The sequence below is a fragment of the Eutrema salsugineum genome, unplaced genomic scaffold, assembly GCF_000478725.1.
Source record: "Eutrema salsugineum unplaced genomic scaffold, Eutsalg1_0 scaffold_3, whole genome shotgun sequence".
In the NCBI taxonomy this organism is placed as follows: Eukaryota; Viridiplantae; Streptophyta; class Magnoliopsida; order Brassicales; family Brassicaceae; genus Eutrema; species Eutrema salsugineum.
Window position 1 is genome coordinate 14201706 of NW_006256756.1, and position 20316 is coordinate 14222021.

General features: G+C 41.3%; 1 protein-coding gene and 1 non-coding gene across 2 annotated transcripts in view; one reads left to right on the forward strand and one right to left on the reverse strand.

The window, feature by feature from the left end:
* Window positions 1-9513: 9513 nt before the first annotated feature.
* LOC112085465 overlaps window positions 9514-20316 on the reverse strand; it is a gene marked incomplete at its 3' end in the record, with an annotated part of 112297 nt that continues 101494 nt past the window's right edge. The window contains 1 exon segment of the mRNA XM_024154680.1: window positions 9514-10390. Coding sequence (XP_024010448.1) covers window positions 9514-10390 — 877 coding nt within the window.
* On the forward strand, window positions 12923-13029 carry LOC112085650. The gene has a single exon (XR_002898950.1). It is a non-coding gene; the product is annotated as a small nucleolar RNA R71 (small nucleolar RNA).

The following is a 20316-nucleotide window of genomic DNA, read 5'->3' on the forward strand; positions in this document are numbered from 1 at the left end:
CTCAGATGCTCAACTGCTAAGTACCTTCTACAGAGGTGCTTTACCAAAGGTCAGACTACTCTTCGACACAGCTTCAAATGGTAATTTCATGACCAAGGAAGTCAATGATGCCATGACCCTTGTGGAGAATGTAGCTCAGAGTGATGAGCTTTATGGAGCAGACTTTGACAGGAATTCAAGAGGTGCTAAGTGTTCTGAAGAGGAAAGGACAAGGAAAGACATCTGGTCTCTCAATGAGAAGCTAGATAAACTTCTCCTAGCTTCTCATAAGGCAGTCAACTTGGTTAGAGATGTGAATCATGTGTTTCAAGACACATTTCAAGGGGAAGACATCACAACTGAAGTAAACTTTGTAGGTGGACAACAAGGTTACCAAAAAGGCATTACCTACTACCAGAATCACCACACCCAGAACTTTCACTCTCAATTCAATAACCAACAAGGTTTTGTCCCTCCCCAACAGCAAAGCCTCCAACAGAACTCTGGGAAGAAGGATCAAGAAGTACATAACCTGCTCCAGCAAATTCTCCAAGGTCAAGCAAGTGGTGCCATGGACGTAGTTTTCAGTCACCAAAGACAGAGACTTGCGATTTGCCGGAAAAGTTCCCGGAAGGATTCAACACAAGAGGAAGCTCAGTTTGACTTAGAAAAATCTCAAATTTTGGTACAATCTCCTCCTCTAGTCTCTCTCCCTTTAAAAGGCATTTCCTTCCAAAAAAAAAACAAAAAAAAAACAAAAAAAAAACAAAAAAAAACAAAAAAAAACAAAAAAAAAATCCGAAAAAAAGAAAGGAAAGGAAATAAATGCCTTAGAGAGTCTAGAGAGGTCGAATTTTAAGTCCCAAGGCAACTGAAGTTCGATAATATGGAGTTGTGGAGACCATTTTCTGATTACCGGAAAGAATCTAAGTCTGGGGTGATAGACAAGACTTTTTAGGGTCTCAGGGCTATCAATCCCCTTGTTAAAGTAGCACAAAGAGGTTTATCAATCCAGATGTGGTGTTAGACACTAAACTATGTGATCAAGTTCTTAATTCAAGCAAACAAGAGTGGTTTTGATTATCTAAAGACAACTACAAACTTAAACAGGATTAAAGACTAATGAAATGATTAAACAAGAACTAAACAATGACAAATGATGTGAATATGATATGATGGAGGCATGAGATTCTAGACATGATAGTTGGTTAGGGTGCTTTGGTGCTAAACTAGAAATGCTAATGACAATGATGAGACATGATTCAAATGATTAAGAACTCTAATCTAGGTTAATCCTCTCATGAAGGTATCAACCCCTATACTAATCCATTTTCAAACCAAATTCCCATTTGTGAAATATGAATCAATATGCATTAATAAACAGGGCTTAATGATCATTCAAGCAATTAACAATACATCACCATGCAGAAAATGCTTAAACCTCTAATACAGCTCTTTCAAGAATTTCATCAAACACTTTTGGTGCATGAAATTCCCAGAATCTAGATCTCAAGTGATATGCAAGGATTTAGCATAGAGAACAGCTGTTTAGAGAGATGAATCAATGAATCTAGCCCTAAGCACTCCAAATCTAACACTTTAGCACCCTAACCTACACATCTAGAACCTCATTAAGGTGACTACTCACTAATCATACTAATCTCTCTTAAACCTTTGCAAGTTGAGAAGATTAGCATGATTAATGATGAGAAATGGAGATGGAGATGATAGATTAAGAAGAAAGCAGCTTTTAAAACTCCAAGATCTCTTAAACTCTCTTGATTAAAAGCCCAAAAATCGATATTTCTCTTCTTGGTGGAGTCTTTTTCACAAAAGAGGCAAGAGACAAAGAGAATAAAGTTTAATCCTCTAAAAAAAACCCTAAAAAGTATTTATACTTCTCTAAAAATGAACCGGGTCACCCCTTGTCAAAGTAGCACAAAGAGGTTTATCAATCCAGATGTGGTGTTAGACACTAAACTATGTGATCAAGTTCTTAATTCAAGCAAACAAGAGTGGTTTTGATTATCTAAAGACAACTACAAACTTAAACAGGATTAAAGACTAATGAAATGATTAAACAAGAACTAAACAATGACAAATGATGTGAATATGATATGATGGAGGCATGAGATTCTAGACATGATAGTTGGTTAGGGTGCTTTGGTGCTAAACTAGAAATGCTAAATTCAAACTTGCTTCTCAGATTCAGATCATTTCAGACTTTGCAAGCACAGAAAAAGATTCACAAGCATATTCAGTTCGAGTTCTCAAAGTGATGTACTCTCTAGAAAACCTATCATTACTCCCTGCAAGATGCAACCTACATGCATATGCAATCTAGACTCAATCCTAAAAATGAGAATGCAACTACATGATCATTTTTTTGTGTAAATTTTTCAGATTTTTTCAATTTTTTTTTGGTTTTTATATGCACTTAGATGAGACTACATGAATATGCAACTAGAATGTGACTCAAGACTCAAAGTGCAAAATAAGAAAAGAGAAAACATGATTAGTAAAGGATGAAACTCCTCCCCCACACTTAAATAACACAGTCCCTTGTGTTATAAAAGCATGAGAAAGGAGTTAAAACAAAGTAAACAAGTAAAATGCAAAAGAAAAAGAAAACTACATGCTATTTACAAGGTTTTGAGTGTTACCTAGCGGCTGTTGAAGTCAGACCCCAATGAGTAGGAGGGGTTTGAAGTGTGGCCGGATGGTGTCTCCCAAGAATGATGGCTTGCCTCATCAGACCCGTCGGCAAGATCCACCCAAGTGGTTCCATATGTGACCAGGGCTGTGCAGTTCATGGAACTCTCTCCAACTTCCTCTCTGTTCCTTGGTGAAACCGGTGCTGGACCCCACCTTTGCCAGGGTTTTCAAGCTTCTTGATCCTCTTCTTCATCTCCTTGATGCACTTTGCCATCTTGTGGATGGGTTTGTCTTGGTACTTGCACCATTGTTGGAGAATACCAATCTTTTGTTGAGCCCTGAACCCTGAAGTGCCTGGCTCCTCCCAGTTGTAATCATCAAAGTGATATCTGTTTCCACCAAAACGTTTTTGAGGTGGAGGCAGATCAGCATCTTGAGCACCAGCAGCACTTGTGGTAGCATCTTCAGCGGTTGCTTTCTTTCCCTTGGAGGCTTCTTCCCTGCAAGCTTGCTTGTATGTGAGGATTGGTGGATCAGTTTGGACATTGTACAGCTCTTCCTTCAGCAAGAAGAAGTGAATGTTCCTCTTAACTTGGACTGTGGTGATGGAGGGATTGGGTAGGAGAACTTGGGCTGGCTCACTGATGAGTGTCTTGAAGTTGTATACTACCTTGGTACCCACTCTTCCTTGGAGGAATCCAATCTTACACAAATGAGCTTCATTAATCAAATCAAACTTTGCCTTGTTCTCCTTGAATCTGTACCCCTGGGCTTTCAAGATCTTTGTTACCACCCATCCATGGGCCAGCTTTGCATCTTGCTTTGTTGAACCCCACATGCACTTTTTGTAGAACATCAAAGATCTTGCTAATTGAGAGGCAAGGCAAAGTGGGTATTTATACCCTTCATAGGGTTCCCCATCTTCATGTGTTGGCATCAGCGGTCTCAGCCCTACACCAAGAAGCATCAGATCTCCTTTGTGAACTCTTCCAACATCAATCTTGAAGTAGAAGCTGTGAGAGAGAATCTTGTGCACATATCTCAGAACTGGATTCCTTATCCAAGAGGACTTAGCTGTTCCAGCTGTGTACTTCCCAGAAGCAATTGATCTCCATAGAAGTTGGATCTCATCTTTTCTGAGGTTGACCTGGTTGGAGAGAAGTTCATTTCTAGGTGATGAAAACCCAAAAATCTCATTCAATTCTCTGAATGACACTGAATACTCCTTCCCTTTCACAGTAAACTCCACATGTCCAAGCCCATCTCCTTGAATGATTCTTGAATCCCTTGGGTAGTAAATGAAAGCTTCAAAGGAAGCTAAGAACTCTTGAGACTCCTGTTCATAAGCGATCTCTCTTATCTCCAAAAGTGACTCAACACCCATGTTCCCAAGCAAAGTCTTGACATCTTCATAGATGCCAATCTTCTTCAGAAAGTCCAAATCAGGGAATCTCCCTTGGTGGATCTCTATCTGTTGAAACTTAGCCAGATAATCAAGTGTTTCTGGTTCAGTTGTCTTGAACTTCTTTGATCCCTCTTCAATGGTGCCTTGGGAACCACCAGCTGAGCTGCTTGAGTCACTTTCAGTCTGTTCTTTCTCAGATACCACAGCCAACTGTTTCCCCTTCTTCTTGGAACCAGAAGCAACCACCAAAGCTTTTCCTTCAGGCCTTGTCCTTTTTGGCGCTGGATCACACTTCCCTTGCTTTGTGGTATTCTTTGCACCTTGACTTTTTTCTCTTGGCTTTGAAGACCCTGAGACCAAACCTTTGCCCTTTCATGCATTGCCCTTCTTCTTGGCCAGAGAGTTGGTTCTTTCAGTCATCTGCCAAGAGATTCTCAAAAACAATGTTAGTACAAGAACAAGCTTCACAAAATTCTTCAAAATTTTGAAAAACATTTGTTGCAAGAATCGATTTTAAAACCACATGAATAGGTTTCTCAAGCCAAGTATCAATACAATAAGTTCATAGCAATGCAAAAACAAGAGTGCAAAGCAAAGACTCAGCAAGAAACCAATTCATCTCTTTTTAAAAAAAAAAAATCGATTTTTTCATGAATTACTTGCAACAATTTTCAAAACTCAAGAACAAGGAATCACCAACAAAGTGCTCTGTTTTCCAAGACTATCTAGCACCCTAGCATTTATAAAAATAATCCCAAGGTCTAAAACAACCTATCAAAATCGATTCCACACTTTGAAGCTCATAAATCACCATTGAAGAACATGGAAAAGGGTGAGTTTTAACAGGATGAAATACCTTGGGATTAAGATGCAACGAGTTCGAAATGCAATCAGGATGATGTTAACAACTCAAAAACGAGCTCAGAGCACTTTGAATCAACAAATTTGGTGGAGAAATGAGAGAGATATGATAAAAACAATGGAGAGAAATGAGAGAAAGAGTTGCAAACTCGGGTTTGTTGTGATGAAGAGAGAGTGTGGGACAGGGTCAAGCCTTTGGACTGGTGGTCAATAGATCTATTTTGACCAGTCAAGGCTTTGACCCGTCCTTTTCTCATTGACCGGCCTCTTTTCTCTCTTTTGTGCATCCGGGAACCGTCGGGATCGATGATGGTGACTTGATGTGGGTGTCGAGGGTTGTCAAGTTTTACCCTAATTGAAATCGATAGCCGCAAGTGCACAGCTGATCAATTGTAGTACTTAGGCATCGAATCCACAGGGAAGGAGGATCTTTTGCTGCAAAAAGCCTTTGAAATAAGTTAAAGTAAGGAAGTCTAGAACAAAAACGGTTTAGTGGGGGTTTGGTGGTGTCTTTAAAATGTAAAAACGAAATATTAAAAGAGAGTACGGAAATTAAATGGCGTAATACCTAAACTTAACAAAAATAACTAAAAATGATAAAAACGGATATTCTAATGCTTAAATGAAAATGAACTAAAAAGGAAAGACAATATTGAACTAAAGCTTAAAGAAAAATCGGTGTAAATCAATGGAGAAAAGGCGTTGGGCTTCATGGAAGTTTTCTCAGGGGTACGAACGATTCAAAACATTGCTAGAGAGGAAATTTTGTAAGATCTTAGCTTAAACTTTTTGAACTGGAGTCACGGACGTATGAGTACGCCACTGTCGTGATCATAGACAACTATCTCTCTCAACCCTGACCAGTAGGTTTCCACTCTGGCCCTGGAAGAGAAGAGATGCATTATGTTTAAGACTCGTCCTAATTCACAAATCGCCCATAGGTAGGTTTCCACTCCTATGTTTTTTTTGCTCTCCCAAACTAGATCTGATACCTGATGAACACTTTCGTGTCACCAAGCATCTGGATCAGATTGTAGTTCATGACGCTACTCTCATGCAGTAAAAACGAATTCAGAAGAAAAAGTTCTAAGATTCAGCTCAATAGCCAATGGAATCCTCATCGAACATATAAATCCCCATCGAAAATCCCTTAATTCCAACAATAAAACTACTCAGACATAATGAACAAATCAAAGACATAGTATTAAGAAGTAGAATAGAAACCGAAATTGAAAAAGAAATAACAAGGGTTCAAGAGAACAAATCTCTCTCTCCCTAAAAGCTAAAGCAAAAACAATAAAAGTATGAAATAAATAATTCGGTTCTCTAAGGTTACACACGATTTCTAGGGCTCCTAAGACATGTATTTATAGTGCTCAAGACCTCTCTGGACGTCACTTAGGGTTTCTCCAAATGTGGGCTTCAGAAATGGGCTTTTTGGGCTTGGAGGTTGAAGGTCGCGGTCGGGAGTGCTCTGACCGCGGGGAATGTGTGGTTTGCCGCGGTCGGGATGCTCCTGACCGCGGGAAAATGCTTGTTGGCCGCGGGTGGAAGTGCTGGCCAGCTGGTTTACGGGACATCTTGCTCTTCGCGTATCTTTTGATTGAACCGTTGGATTGCCAAGCTGTAAAGTGCACTGGAAAGCTGATACTTCCATCTTTAAGGTCTCCAAATTTGAGCTGGATCAGACGGTGAGAAGGCCTTCAATCAGGGGTGAACTTCTGACGGTTTGACTCTGAGCTGAAATCTGGTTTTCTATCCATTTTGTTAAGCTTTTCCCTAAGTTACCTGAAAAGAGTCTTGGAACTACAAATACTAGAAAAACGTGTAAAAGTACTTAAAAGCAAATAAAAAAATATAAAAAGTATTTCAAAACGATCCATAAAAGTGGTCAAAATACGGTGTTATCAATCGAGCCGCATGACCGTCTCGGTACAGAACCAGAAATATTTTTGTGCTACCTGGTCATTCTCTTTCTAACCCGCACGACCAACCTGCAGTAAAGATCCTTCAGCCCGGTTTTATCTTTGCAACCAGCTAGCACGACCAAGTCGGAGTAATTTGCGAATGGATGTGCGGTTTGGTTCCTCTTGTTTCTAGGTAGCACAACCATCCCGCAGCTTTTATGACTTAGACAACTCAGGCCTTTCTTTTCCTGCTGCGACCTTTTCTTCATGTTTTCCAGCTAGCACGACCAAGTCGGAGTAAATTCCAAATGGATGTGTGGGTTGGTCTTCTTTGTTCCTAGGTAGCACAACCATCCCGCAGGTTTTGTGACTTAGGCAGCTTGGGCACTCTTCTTTTGCTGCGGCTTGGACTCATTCTTCCCAGGTAGCACGACCAACTTGGAGTAAATTGAGAGTTGGGCTGCGAGTTAGGTTCCTTTGTTTCCAGGTAGCACGACCTGGCCGCAGGTTTTGGACTTAACAACTTTGGCTGTTCTTCTTTTTGCTGCGGCTTGGACCTCTTTCACCAGGTAGCATGACCAACTTGGAGTAAATTGAGAGTTGGGCTGCGAGTTAGTCTTCTTTGTTCCCAGGTAGCACACCTAAGCCGCAGGGTTTGTTACTTAGACATTCTGGCCTTCCTCTTTTTGCTGCGGCTAGGTCTTCATATTCCCAGCTAGCACGCCTAACTCGGAGTAGATTGCGAGGATAAGTGCGGCTTGGCTTCTTTTTTTTTTTCTAGGCCGCAGCACCAGGTAGCAGAGTTTGGGACTTAGAACTCTTGGCCTGTTCTTCTTCTTTCTGCGGCCTAGTCCTCTTTCACTAGGTAGCACGCCTAGGCCGGAGTAAATTGCGAGTCCTGCTGCGGCCTGGGCTCTTCTTGGTCCAAACCGCACACCTAGGTAGCACTGAGGCGTTCTCCAAGTTTTTCAGTTCTTAAACATTTCCCTCAGCCCTCTCACATGTTCCATTCCTTTCATCACTGAGCTATGTCCTCCAAAAATCACCTAGAACCTGAGACCAACTCACAAAACCCATCAAAATGTTCTAAAACATAAAAGAAAAGAGAAGAAATCAAAAGAACTATGTACAAATATAAGCTTGGGGTGTCTCCCAAGAGCACTTTGTTTAAAGTCTCTAAGTTTGACTTTGGAAACCTGTTTAACAGGCTGGTGGTGGATCAAGAAGGGGAACTGATGTAGCTTCCTCTTTCTTTTGTAAAACCAAATAGTGCTTGATCCTTTGGCCATTTACCACAAACTCTTGACCATTCTTTCCTTCTAACACCACAGCTCCATAGGGCCTCACCTCAAGAACTTTAAAGGGACCAGACCATCTAGACTTAAGCTTTCCTGGAAACAACTTAAGTCTAGAGTTGAACAGCAACACCAAATCACCATTATTGAACTCCCTTTTCAGAATCTTTTGGTCATGCAGAACCTTGGTCTTCTCCTTATAGATCTTTGAGCTTTCAAAAGCCTCAAGCCTAATCTCCTCAAGTTCATGGAGTTGCATGACCCTTTTCTCTTGAGCTGTCTTGATATCAAAGTTCAGCAACTTCACAGCCCACATAGCTTTGTACTCCAACTCAACAGGAAGGTGGCAGCTCTTCCCATATAGCAGACTGAAAGGTGATGTCCCAATTGGAGTTTTAAAAGCAGTCCTATAAGCCCACAATGCATCATCTAGCCTTTTGCTCCAATCTTTTCTGCTTGAGCTAACAGTTCTCTCAAGAATGGCCTTGATCTGTCTATTAGATACCTCAACTTGGCCACTAATTTGAGGATGATATGGAGTAGCTATCTTGTGTTTCACTCCATCCTTTCTCAGCAAACCCTCCAAAGTTTTGTTCACAAAATGAGATCCTCCATCAGAGATGACAACCCTTGGAACTCCAAATCTTGGGAAGATAATGCTCTTGAACAGCTTCACTACAACCTTGGAATCATTGGTAGGGGAAGCAATGGCCTCAACCCATTTGGATACATAGTCCACAGCAACAAGTATATACTGCTTCCCATAGGATGAAATGAAGGGACCCATGAAGTCAATCCCCCAGCAATCAAAGATCTCAACCTCTAGAATGGGGTTTTGAGGCATCTCACTCCTCTTGGATATGTTCCCATGCCTCTGACAGGCATCACATGCTGAAACCACTAACTGAGCATCTTTGAACATTGTGGGCCACCAAAACCCACTCTGAAGAACCTTGGCCACAGTATTGAATGCTCCCATGTGACCCCCAAAAGCTGAACCATGACACTCTTGCAACACAGGTTGCATCTCCTCTTCAGCAAGACACCTTCTATAAAGCTGATCTTTGTTCAGGACATAGAGGTAGGGCTCATCCCAATGGTATCTCTGAACCTCTCTGAAGAACTTCTTCTTCTTGTAAGCATCTAATTCAGGTTGCTCCAGTCCACAAGCAAGATAGTTCACTATGTCAGCAAACCAAGGCATCCTCCTCTCTTGAATACTCTCTACTTCTTCAAACTCCAAGTAGGAATGGAGCACCATCAGAGACTCTTCAGGTAAGCTATCATTGAGAGGCACTTCAGAATCAATCCTCAGCCTAGAAAGATGGTCTGCAGCTCCATTTTCTATCCCCTTTTTGTCCTGTACTTCCATATCAAACTCCTGAAGTAGAAGAACCCATCTTAATAGTCTTGGCTTGGCATCCTTCTTGGTCATCAGATACCTGAGGGCTGCATGATCAGTATATACAATGACTTTTAATCCCACCAGGTAGCTTCTGAATTTATCAAAGGCAAAGACTATTGCCAGCATTTCCTTCTCAGTAGTGGTATACTTCTCTTGTGCAGAGTCAAGTGTTCTACTGGCATAGTAGATGACATGTAGCTTCTTGTCTTTCTTTTGCCCAAGTACTGCTCCAACAGCAAAATCAGATTCATCTGTCATGACCTCAAAAGGAAGGGACCAGTCTGGTGCCTGAACTATTGGTGCACTAACCAATGCCTCGATCAACTTGAAGGCCTCTTCACATTCAGCATCAAAGATGAAATCCACTTCTTTACACAACAGTCTTGTCAAGGGCCTGGCAATTCTTGAGAAGTCCTTTATGAATCTTCTATAAAACCCTGCATGCCCATGGAAACTCCTTATCCCTTTAACTGAAGTGGGAGTTTGCAGATTCACCATCACTTTCACCTTTGCCCTATCAACCTCTATGCCCTTCTCAGATATCTTGTGCCCAAGAACTATTCCTTCCTGCACCATGAAGTGGCACTTCTCCCAGTTCAACACCAAGTTATGCTGCTCACATCTCTCCAAGACCTGTGACAAATTAGAGAGACAATCCGAGAAAGAGCAGCCATAGACACTAAAGTCATCCATGAACACCTCAACTTTCTCTTCAATAATGTCAGAGAAAATGTGCATCATACATCTTTGAAAAGTGGCCGGTGCATTACATAAACCGAAAGGCATTCTCCAATAAGCAAATGTGCCATAAGGGCATGTGAATGTTGTTTTCTCTTGATCCTGGGGATCTATGGGAATTTGGAAGAACCCCAAGTACCCATCGAGAAAACAAAAGAAGGGGTGGTTTGCAAGCCTCTCTAACATCTGATCAATGAAAGGTAAAGGAAAATGATCCTTCCTAGAGATTGCATTGAGCTTTCTATAGTCTATACACATTCTGTGTCCTGTGACAGTTCTAGTAGCTATAAGCTCATCCTTCTCGTTTTTAACCACTGTGATCCCACCCTTCTTGGGCACATCATGAACAGGAGACACCCATCTTGAGTCAGAGATTGGGTAAATTATCCCTGCCTCAAGAAGTTTTAGTATCTCCTTCTTAACCACTTCCTTAAGGTTGGGGTTAAGTCGTCGTTGATGCTCAATAGAGGACATATATTGGTCCTCTAGGTGGATCCTGTGGGTGCAAATGTCAGGAGAGATCCCTCTAATATCAGCCAAAGAATACCCTATGGCTCTCCTGAACTTTTTATCTCACTAAGCAATGCATTTTCTTGATCCTCTAGTAGGCTATCATTGATGATGACATGATATGTGGAGTTTAAGCCCAAGAAAGCATACCTGAGCCCTGTTGGTAGAGGCTTGAGCTCAACAGGGGGTGCATTAGCCTCATTCCAATCCTGGTCCAAGCTTCTTTGGCTGGTGTCTGATCCTTTGATAGCAAAAACTTCAGAGCCACTTGGTTCCAACTCCAAAAACCTTGTCTCAGGACCCAGCTCTCTAGCATTGTCCAAATACAACTTGTACCCTTCACTTGCTTCAGCTAAGAGGATCTTCAGTGTTCAGTTCCTCAAGCAACTCATCAGCCAGCTGATCCATTGTCTCCACATAGAAACATTGACTTTCAATGGTGGGTTTCTTCATCATCTCATTCACATCAAACTTGAGCTTTTCAGACCCAAGTTGAAGCTCTATTATCCCACCTCTCACATCAATAATAACTCCTGCAGTGGCTAAGAATGGCCTGCCCAAGATAAGAGGATCTACTGGTTCCTCATCCATTTCCAGCACAACAAAATCTGTTGGAACCTCAAAACCACCTATCTTGACAGGTAGATCTTCCAGCATACCAACAGGCAATCTAACTGATCTATCTGCAAGGATAAGAGAGATCCTTGCAGGCTTGAACACTCTAAAGCCCAGCTTCTTTGCTATGGAGAATGGCATCAAGCTGACTGATGCTCCTAGATCACAAAGACATCCAGAGAATAGAAGAGGTCCAATGGCACAAGGGAGTGGGAAACTCCCTGGATCAGTTAACTTCCTTGGAATGGCATTCTTCTGAATGATAGCACTGCATTCATGACTTAGTACCACCATGCCATGAAGCTCTTTTGTTTTGTTCAGAATGGCATCCTTCAAGAACTTCCCCATCTTTGGCATCATTAAGAATGCATCAATGAGAGGCATTGTGAGTGGTGTCTCCTTGAGTGCTTTCTCAAATACAGCTCTTTCCTTGTCCACTAGTTGCTTCTTGAATCTCCCTGGAAATGGGAGTTTGGGTTGGTATGGAGGTGGTGGCACATATACTTTCTTTGGTTCAGGTTCCTTTGCTACCTCTTTACCCTTTTCTGTCCTTGGTTTCTCAGCAACTTGATCATCCTTTAAGGCTGCCTCCCCCTCAGTTTGATCATTGTCCTCAATGATCACATTGTTGTTCTCAATACCAGGTAACTCCTTCCCGTTCCTCAATGTAATGGCCTTGGCATATTCCTTGGGGTTGGGTTCTGGTTTTCCAGGTAGGTGACCTTGGTTCCTTGAGCTTGAGGCCTGGTTCTGCTTCAGTTCCTTGATTTCCTGCTGCATGGCTGCATTCTGGCTTGCAAAGATCTGTTGACCCTGAAGTAGTTGTTGCAAAATACCAACCATATCTGAACCCATCTGTGGCTGTTGTTGAACCGGTGGTGGCTGAAACTGTTGTTGAACAGGCGCTTGCTGTTGGAACTGTGGGGGACCAAACCCTGGTGGTGCCTTCTGCTGCTGTGTACTGAAACTAGGACCCTGAAATGGTTGCTGTTGCTGACCAAAACCTTGATTCTGAGCAAACTGATTCTTGGGTTGGAATGACCCTTGAAAGTTGTTCTTGGGAACAAAGTTCTGTGGAGCTTGAGAATTGGGATAGACCTGGTCTTGTGGGTTAGCTACATTGGTGTTCCTGTAAGAAAGGTTTGGATTGACATTACCATACTGATATCTCTGGAACCTCTGATTCCCAATATAGTTAAGCTCCTCTTGGGTGAGACCCTCTTCACTTATGTTCTCAAAGATTTGAGATGGTTCCTCATACTCTCCAACAAAATGCATTGGCTTGTGAGTTACCAACTTCAACTTGTCTAATTCACTTCTCAACTCCTTAACTTCCCTGGTGAGCCTCTGTTCTGAGCTTGAACCTTCAGACCTATTTGATCTGTCATAGTCTTCACCATAAGTATCATTGCTCAATGCTAAGTTCTCCCCTAGCTCTAAAGCAGCATGTATCTCTTTACCCAGAAAGTTCCCATTGGAAGCAGTATCCAGCTGGTTTCTAATCTTGGGAAGAGCTCCTCTATAAAGTGTGCTGAGAAGAGAAGCCTCACTAAACCCATGGTGTGGGCATTGGTTTGTGTAGCTCCTGAATCTCTCATATGCTTTACCAAAACTCTCATTGCTGTGCTGAATGAAGCTAGAGATTTGGTTCCTCAGTTTTGCAGTTGTTGAGGTTGAGAATCTCCCAGGTTTGAATGGAACCTCTTGGAATATTCTTCTCCCATTGATGAGCTTTGTCACCAAGACTGAATGGGAATAGTCTTAGCTTAAAGCTGTCTTCTGAAACTCCATTAATCTTGGTCAGATCACACACCTTATCAAACGGATCCAAGTGTTCCAAGGGATCTTCCATTGCTAACCCATGGAACTTTAAATTCTGGACCATATTCAGCAATGATGCTTTCACTTCAAAGTTGTTGTTTTGCACAGGTGGTGCCTGAATACCAGCTCCATACTGATGAGCATTGGCCCTGTCATTCTCTCCAACATAGACTTGGGGTTGCTCATATCTTCTTTGCTGTTGTTGGAAAGGGTGGGGTTGGTGGTGCACTTGTTGTCTTTGCTGAACATTGGCCTGATGCCTCTGTTGATGAGCTTGAGCTTGTCCCTGGTGGACATAAGCTTGTTGATGGTGCACCTGTTCCTGATGAACATTACCCTGATGAAGCCCTTGACCAACTCCATTACCAGCTCCATTACCCTGAGCCTGTTGCTCCTGAACCGGTTGTTCTATATCTACCATGTGATCTCCTTGTTCTGCCATCTCAGCCTGATCAATCTGTCTACCACGTCTGTCCCTTCTCCTCCTTGGTACCAAAGAGTTGATGTAGTCGTTGAGAGGGAAAGGAGGACCACAGCTTCTTGATCTGGACCTGGTGTTCATACACCTGAAATCACAAACAGAACTTGAAAGGAATCAGTAAAAACAAGAAAGTAAGCACTTGATCTCAAGAACAGATCAGAGCTTAATGCTAATCAAACCACAATTTGGCAACGGCGCCAATTGATAGACAAGACTTTTTAGGGTCTCAGGGCTATCAATCCCCTTGTCAAAGTAGCACAAAGAGGTTTATCAATCCAGATGTGGTGTTAGACACTAAACTATGTGATCAAGTTCTTAATTCAAGCAAACAAGAGTGGTTTTGATTATCTAAAGACAACTACAAACTTAAACAGGATTAAAGACTAATGAAATGATTAAACAAGAACTAAACAATGACAAATGATGTGAATATGATATGATGGAGGCATGAGATTCTAGACATGATAGTTGGTTAGGGTGCTTTGGTGCTAAACTAGAAATGCTAATGACAATGATGAGACATGATTCAAATGATTAAGAACTCTAATCTAGGTTAATCCTCTCATGAAGGTATCAACCCCTATACTAATCCATTTTCAAACCAAATTCCCATTTGTGAAATATGAATCAATATGCATTAATAAACAGCTCTTAATGATCATTCAAGCAATTAAGAATACATCACCATGCAGAAAACGCTTAAACCTCTAATACAGCTCTTCGAGGAATTTCATCAAACACTTTTGGTGCATGAAATTCCCAGAATCTAGATCTCAAGTGATATGCAAGGATCTAGCATAGAGAACAACTGTTTAGAGAGATGAATCAATGAATCTAGCCCTAAGCACTCCAAATCTAACACTTTAGAACCCTAACCTACACATCTAGAACCTCATTAAGGTGACTACTCACTAATCATACTAATCTCTCTTAAACCTTTGCAAGTTGAGAAGATTAGCATGATTAATGATGAGAAATGGAGATGGAGATGATAGATTAAGAAGAAAGCATCTTTTAAAACTCCAAGATCTCTTAAACTCTCTTGATTAAAAGCCCAAAAATCGATATTTCTCTTCTTGGTGGAGTCTTTTTCACAAAAGAGGCAAGAGACAAAGGGAATAAGGCTTAATCCTCTTAAAAAAAAACCTAAAAAGTATTTATACTTCTCTAAAAACGAACCGGGTCACCCCTTGTCAAAGTAGCACAAAGAGGTTTATCAATCCAGATGTTGTTTTAGACACTAAACTATGTGATCAAGTTCTTAATTCAAGCAAACAAGAGTGGTTTTGATTATCTAAAGACAACTACAAACTTAAACAGGATTAAAGACTAATGAAATGATTAAACAAGAACTAAACAATGACAAATGATGTGAATATGATATGATGGAGGCATGAGATTCTAGACATGATAGTTGGTTAGGGTGCTTTGGTGCTAAACTAGAAATGCTAATGACAATGATGAGACATGATTCAAATGATTAAGAACTCTAATCTATGTTAATCATCTCATGAAGGTATCAACCCCTATACTAATCCATTTTCAAACCAAATTCCCATTTGTGAAATATGAATCAATATGCATTAATAAACAGCTCTTAATGATCATTCAAGCAATTAACAATACATCACCATGCAGAAAATGCTTAAACCTCTAATACAGCTCTTTCAGGAATTTCATCAAACACTTTTGGTGCATGAAATTCCCAGAATCTAGATCTCAAGTGATATGCAAGGATCTAGCATAGAGAACAGCTGTTTAGAGAGATGAATCAATGAATCTAGCCCTAAGCACTCCTAATCTAACACTTTAGCACCCTAACCTACACATCTAGAACCTCATTAAGGTGACTACTCACTAATCATACTAATCTCTCTTAAACCTTTGCAAGTTGAGAAGATTAGCATGATTAATGATGAGAAATGGAGATGGAGATGGTAGATTAAGAAGAAATCAGCTTTTAAAACTCCAAGATCTCTTAAACTCTCTTGATTAAAAGCCTAAAAATCGATATTTCTCTTCTTGGTGGAGTCTTTTTCACAAAAGAGGCAAGAGACAAAGGGAATAAAGCTTAATCCTCTAAAAAAAAACCCTAAAAAGTATTTATACTTCTCTAAAAACGAACCGGGTCAGCCCGGAACAAACCAGGTCCTGACCCGGCTTTAATGGATAAAGTGGGAACTACTGCGGGTTGGTCCAGTATGTCCCAGGTAGCATGCCCAAGTCGCAGTAGATGAAGAACCTGTCTTGTGAGGCTTAGATCGTCTTGTCTTAGCCGCATGTCCATGTAGAAGTGATTTGCGAGTCTTGCTGCGGCTTAATCCTCATCTTCTTCAACTCGCAGGACCAAGGCGGTTTCTGAGGAGTGTACAAACTCTGCGGGTTGGTCTCCATTGCACTCAGGTCGCAGGTTCAAGTCGGAGTAAATTGCGAGTGATCGTGCGGCTTGGTTCCAGACGCGGCCAACTCGCATGCCTAAGTCACACGATTGTGGACTTAGCATTTTGTCTCGCTCGGGAGCTTCAGACCTCATCCAGTGATAGCTTACCCGCACTTCTCAACTCGCGGCATCAGCTTTCAGGCATTCATCTTCAGGCCTGCGGGTTAACCAAGCCGCAAGACCATCTCGCAGCATTCAGAGCAGCTTAGACCACTTCGCATTCCGGAGAGTGTAACTTCCACGAAACGTGTCCGAATTGAGTGATTCCGGTTGCAGAAGATAGAGGACTCATTTATCTCCAACTTTTGTGATTGAAGCTTTGGTGCTTGGGAATTGGAAGGCTTCCTGGAGGGCACGTCTTTGCAGTGCATTTACACGAACAGAGAGAGGCGTCTAGACATGTGTCCATTCCGGAGACCGTATCTTCCTGCTCATAGCTCCGAATTGAATAATCTTGGACGTTCAGGAAAGAAAACTCAAATTTCTCTGACTCTCATGAAGGCCCCGAAAACTGAATCGGCCTGGAAGTACACCGTCCTTCGCATTCTTCAGAGCTCCTCGGCTTGGTCCAAAACACCAGCGAGACAGGGGTTTCTTCCGACGAGCTTAACTCTCTGCTCACGCGTCCGAATTCCATTATTCTACTTGATATGAAACCTTGATCCAATCCTCTTCAACTTCTATGAAGCACCCGACATCTGAATCGGACCGGAAGGTTCCCCGGACAGGCGATTTCGGAAACGTGTCTGCACCCGGAGAATTTGGCCGAGAGATTCAGTAGCCGGTACGCGTTTCGGCCGATAAAGTCTACCCGTGGTACGTGAAAATGGCCGAGAAAATCCTTCCTGGTACGCGAAAATGGCCGAGAAAACCCTCCTGGTCAGCGAGAATGGCCGATAACCTTCAAAGACCCCATTTCACCCTTTTTCAAGCTTTGATCACCATTTCACCTCCTGGATCCATCTTTTCAGCTCCAAATACACCTGATAAACACTCAAAACATGCAAAGACTCATTGGGACCTAATGCATCTCCTAAGTTCTAAAACAAACCCTAAGGACCTAAAATGCATGGAATAAAACATGATTTAGAATGAATTATGCAACCTAAATGATGCAAATTATGAACATATCATGGGGGAATAACTGTTCACAACAAAAGAGGAAGGATTATGCAACAACATTGGACAAGAAGAAGTGACTGAAAATTGCGGTCCTCAACAAGTCCTTATCTCTCTTGCAGTTTTGCATATTATTTTGCATCCTCCAGATTCATCGCGCCTCCACCTGCAACTCTGTTCTTCGTTTTTCTTCCTTCTTTTCTTTAGTTTCCTGCACTCTCAATTTCGTTTATGATGCTTTGTTACAATATGTTTGAGTAGTTACCCAGTTGGGTTTAAAGGGATTGTTCAAAGAGAATTTCATGTGTCTTTGCTTATGAATCGATAGATTTAGGATTTATAATCTTCTAGATGTTCTTCGTTTGCCTTTAATCTTATTGCGTGATTCATTGCTGGCCACTTAGAAGCCGATCTGATATGATATGTTGCGAAATTTTCATTGATTGTCTGAACTAGGGTGAAACGAGCAATTATTCTATAGGAGTGGAAACTGACCTGTAGTTGAGTTGTGAATGTTGATGAGTCTTGTTCTGCTATTGCATCTTCTCCCTTCTAGTATCAGAGTGGAAACCTACTGATCAGGGTTGCGAGAGATAGTTGTTTAGTGCTGCGAAAGTAGGCTATTCATACTTTCGTGCCTCGAGTTCTAGAACATACGTAGTTGATTACCTGTATCACTTGTTTAAAATCGACATAGCTTAGTCCATGAACCCCTGCGAAACCCCTTGAGCCCCAACGTTTGTCTTTCATTGCTTACAACCTTAGATTTCCATTCTGCTTTTATTCGCTTGTTACTTGCTTTCATTCATAACCGATTTTTACTTGCTTGCATTTGCTTTCGTTTTTATTTGCTTTTACTTGGTTAGCTTTCTAGTTTAGATTTAGTGACAACCAAAACCCAAAACCAAAACCCAAATTGTTTAGTTCTAGTTTTATTTAAGCATTGTACTGAATTCGTACTGAAACAACTAAGTCTCTGTGGATCGATACCCTAAGTACTACAGCGCACATCTGTGCACTTGCAGACATTTAGGGGTTATAAATTTAAAACCTGAAACTTAGTAAAACGAACCAATACCCCGTTTACAAATCGCATTCAAGTTTTTGGCGCCGTTGCCGGGGACTTTGATTTGTTTCGTTGCGAATCCCAGCTTAAATCCATTAGAACACTTGTTTACTTTTACTTTTTCTTTTGAATTTTTCAGGTTTCTCTGCAATGAGAGACCGGGAACATGTTCCCGGAACACTTGGTGATCCACCATATCGTGTGGATGGTGATCCAAGCGATGATGACCTGACTGATGACGAGTTTGAAGAACAGATCTATGATGACAATGAGCTAATCGGATCGACAAAACGTGAAGATGATGATGAACTGATTGGAAATTTCGATTCACTCGAGAAGTTCTTGGGAGATCGAAGAGCTATTCAACCAGCCTTACCAAAGGATGGCAAAACCGAAATCAAGGTACCCTATATCCATTTAGTTCAACAAAATCAATTCTATGGTTATTCATTCGAAAACCCGATTGACCATATCGAGACGTTCGAAGAATTATGTGCAACCATTACAGAAAATGGGGATTACCACAAGTGTAGTCTTTTCCCATTCTCTTTGAGTATAGAATGATAACCCATGAATATAGTTCTATCCTGCAAAGCCGAATCCCTGAAAAGAAAAACGATCCTGGAAGCTTCATACTTTCATGCACCATCAATGATGTAGCTTTTGAGCATGCTCTCTGTGATTTAGGATCTAGCATAAACATGATGCCTCTTTCAGTAGCAAAACGTTTAGGACACCACACTTTCCAACCCACTAAAATTTCCTTAGTATTAGCTGATCGTTCTGTTAGAGAACCTGTAGGTATCCTAATAGATGTTCCAGTCGAGATCGTAAATTGTATCATACCAACTGATTTCGTAGTTCTAGAACTAGAAAGAGAACCTAAGGATCCACTTATTCTTGGATGACCATTCTTATCTACAGCCGAAGCCATAATCAACGTTCCTGAAGGAAAAATCAACCTTCATCTAGCCGGTCTAGTTATGCAATTTGACATGAACAAAAGTTTCGATAAACCGACTTTGGATGGCAAAATTTGTTGGGTTGATGAGTTAGACGGAATTATTGAGGAAGTCTACGAAGATCTGCTTCTAGACGACCCTTTAAGTGTCACGCTTTCACCCGCAAAAGATGAACGCAATTTACATGAAGAAATTTCGAGTGAATGCGAGCGTATGCTTGATAAATCCGAAACTTATAGGAAACCTCTAAACTATCTAGATCTTAAGGACCAAACAAACATTCCTACACCTCCTAAAGATACTGCTGCAGCAATTAAGATCCTTGGAGCGAGCTTAAAGCCCCTCAAGTCGAGCTTAAACCTCTTCCCGTTGGACTTAAGTACGCTTTCCTTCGACCAAATTCTACTTATCCTGTCAAAATAAACTCTGGTTTGACGGAAGAAGAAACCACAATGCTGTTGACTGAGCTGAGAAAGCATAGAAAAGCCTTAGGATATTCGCTTGATGACATACCTGGAATCTCTCCAGATCTTTGTATGCACAAGATAAATCTAGAGGATAATGCTAAAAACTCAATCGAAAGTCAAAGGAGACTGAATCCTAATCTCATGGATGTTATCAAGAAGGAGATTATGAAGCTTTTAGAAGCCGGAATAATCTTTCCTATCTCAGATAACACTTGGGTTAGCCAAGTTCATGTTGTTCCGAAGAAAGGAGGAGTCACTGTCATTAAAAATGATAAAGATGAAATGATCGCTACAAGAACAGTAACTGGACATCGTATGTGCATCGATTACCGGAAACTGAATGCAGCAACTAGGAAAGATCATTTTCCACTTCCATTCATAGATCAAATGCTAGAAAGGTTAGCTAATTACCCATACTATTGCTTTCTTGATGGATACTCCGGATTTTTCCAAATTCCTATTCGCCCGGAGGATCAAGAAAAAACGACATTTACTTGTCCATATGGCACGTTTGCTTACAGTCGTATGCCTTTTTGGATTGTGTAATGTACCTGCTACCTTCCAGCGGTGCATGATGTCGAACTTTACAG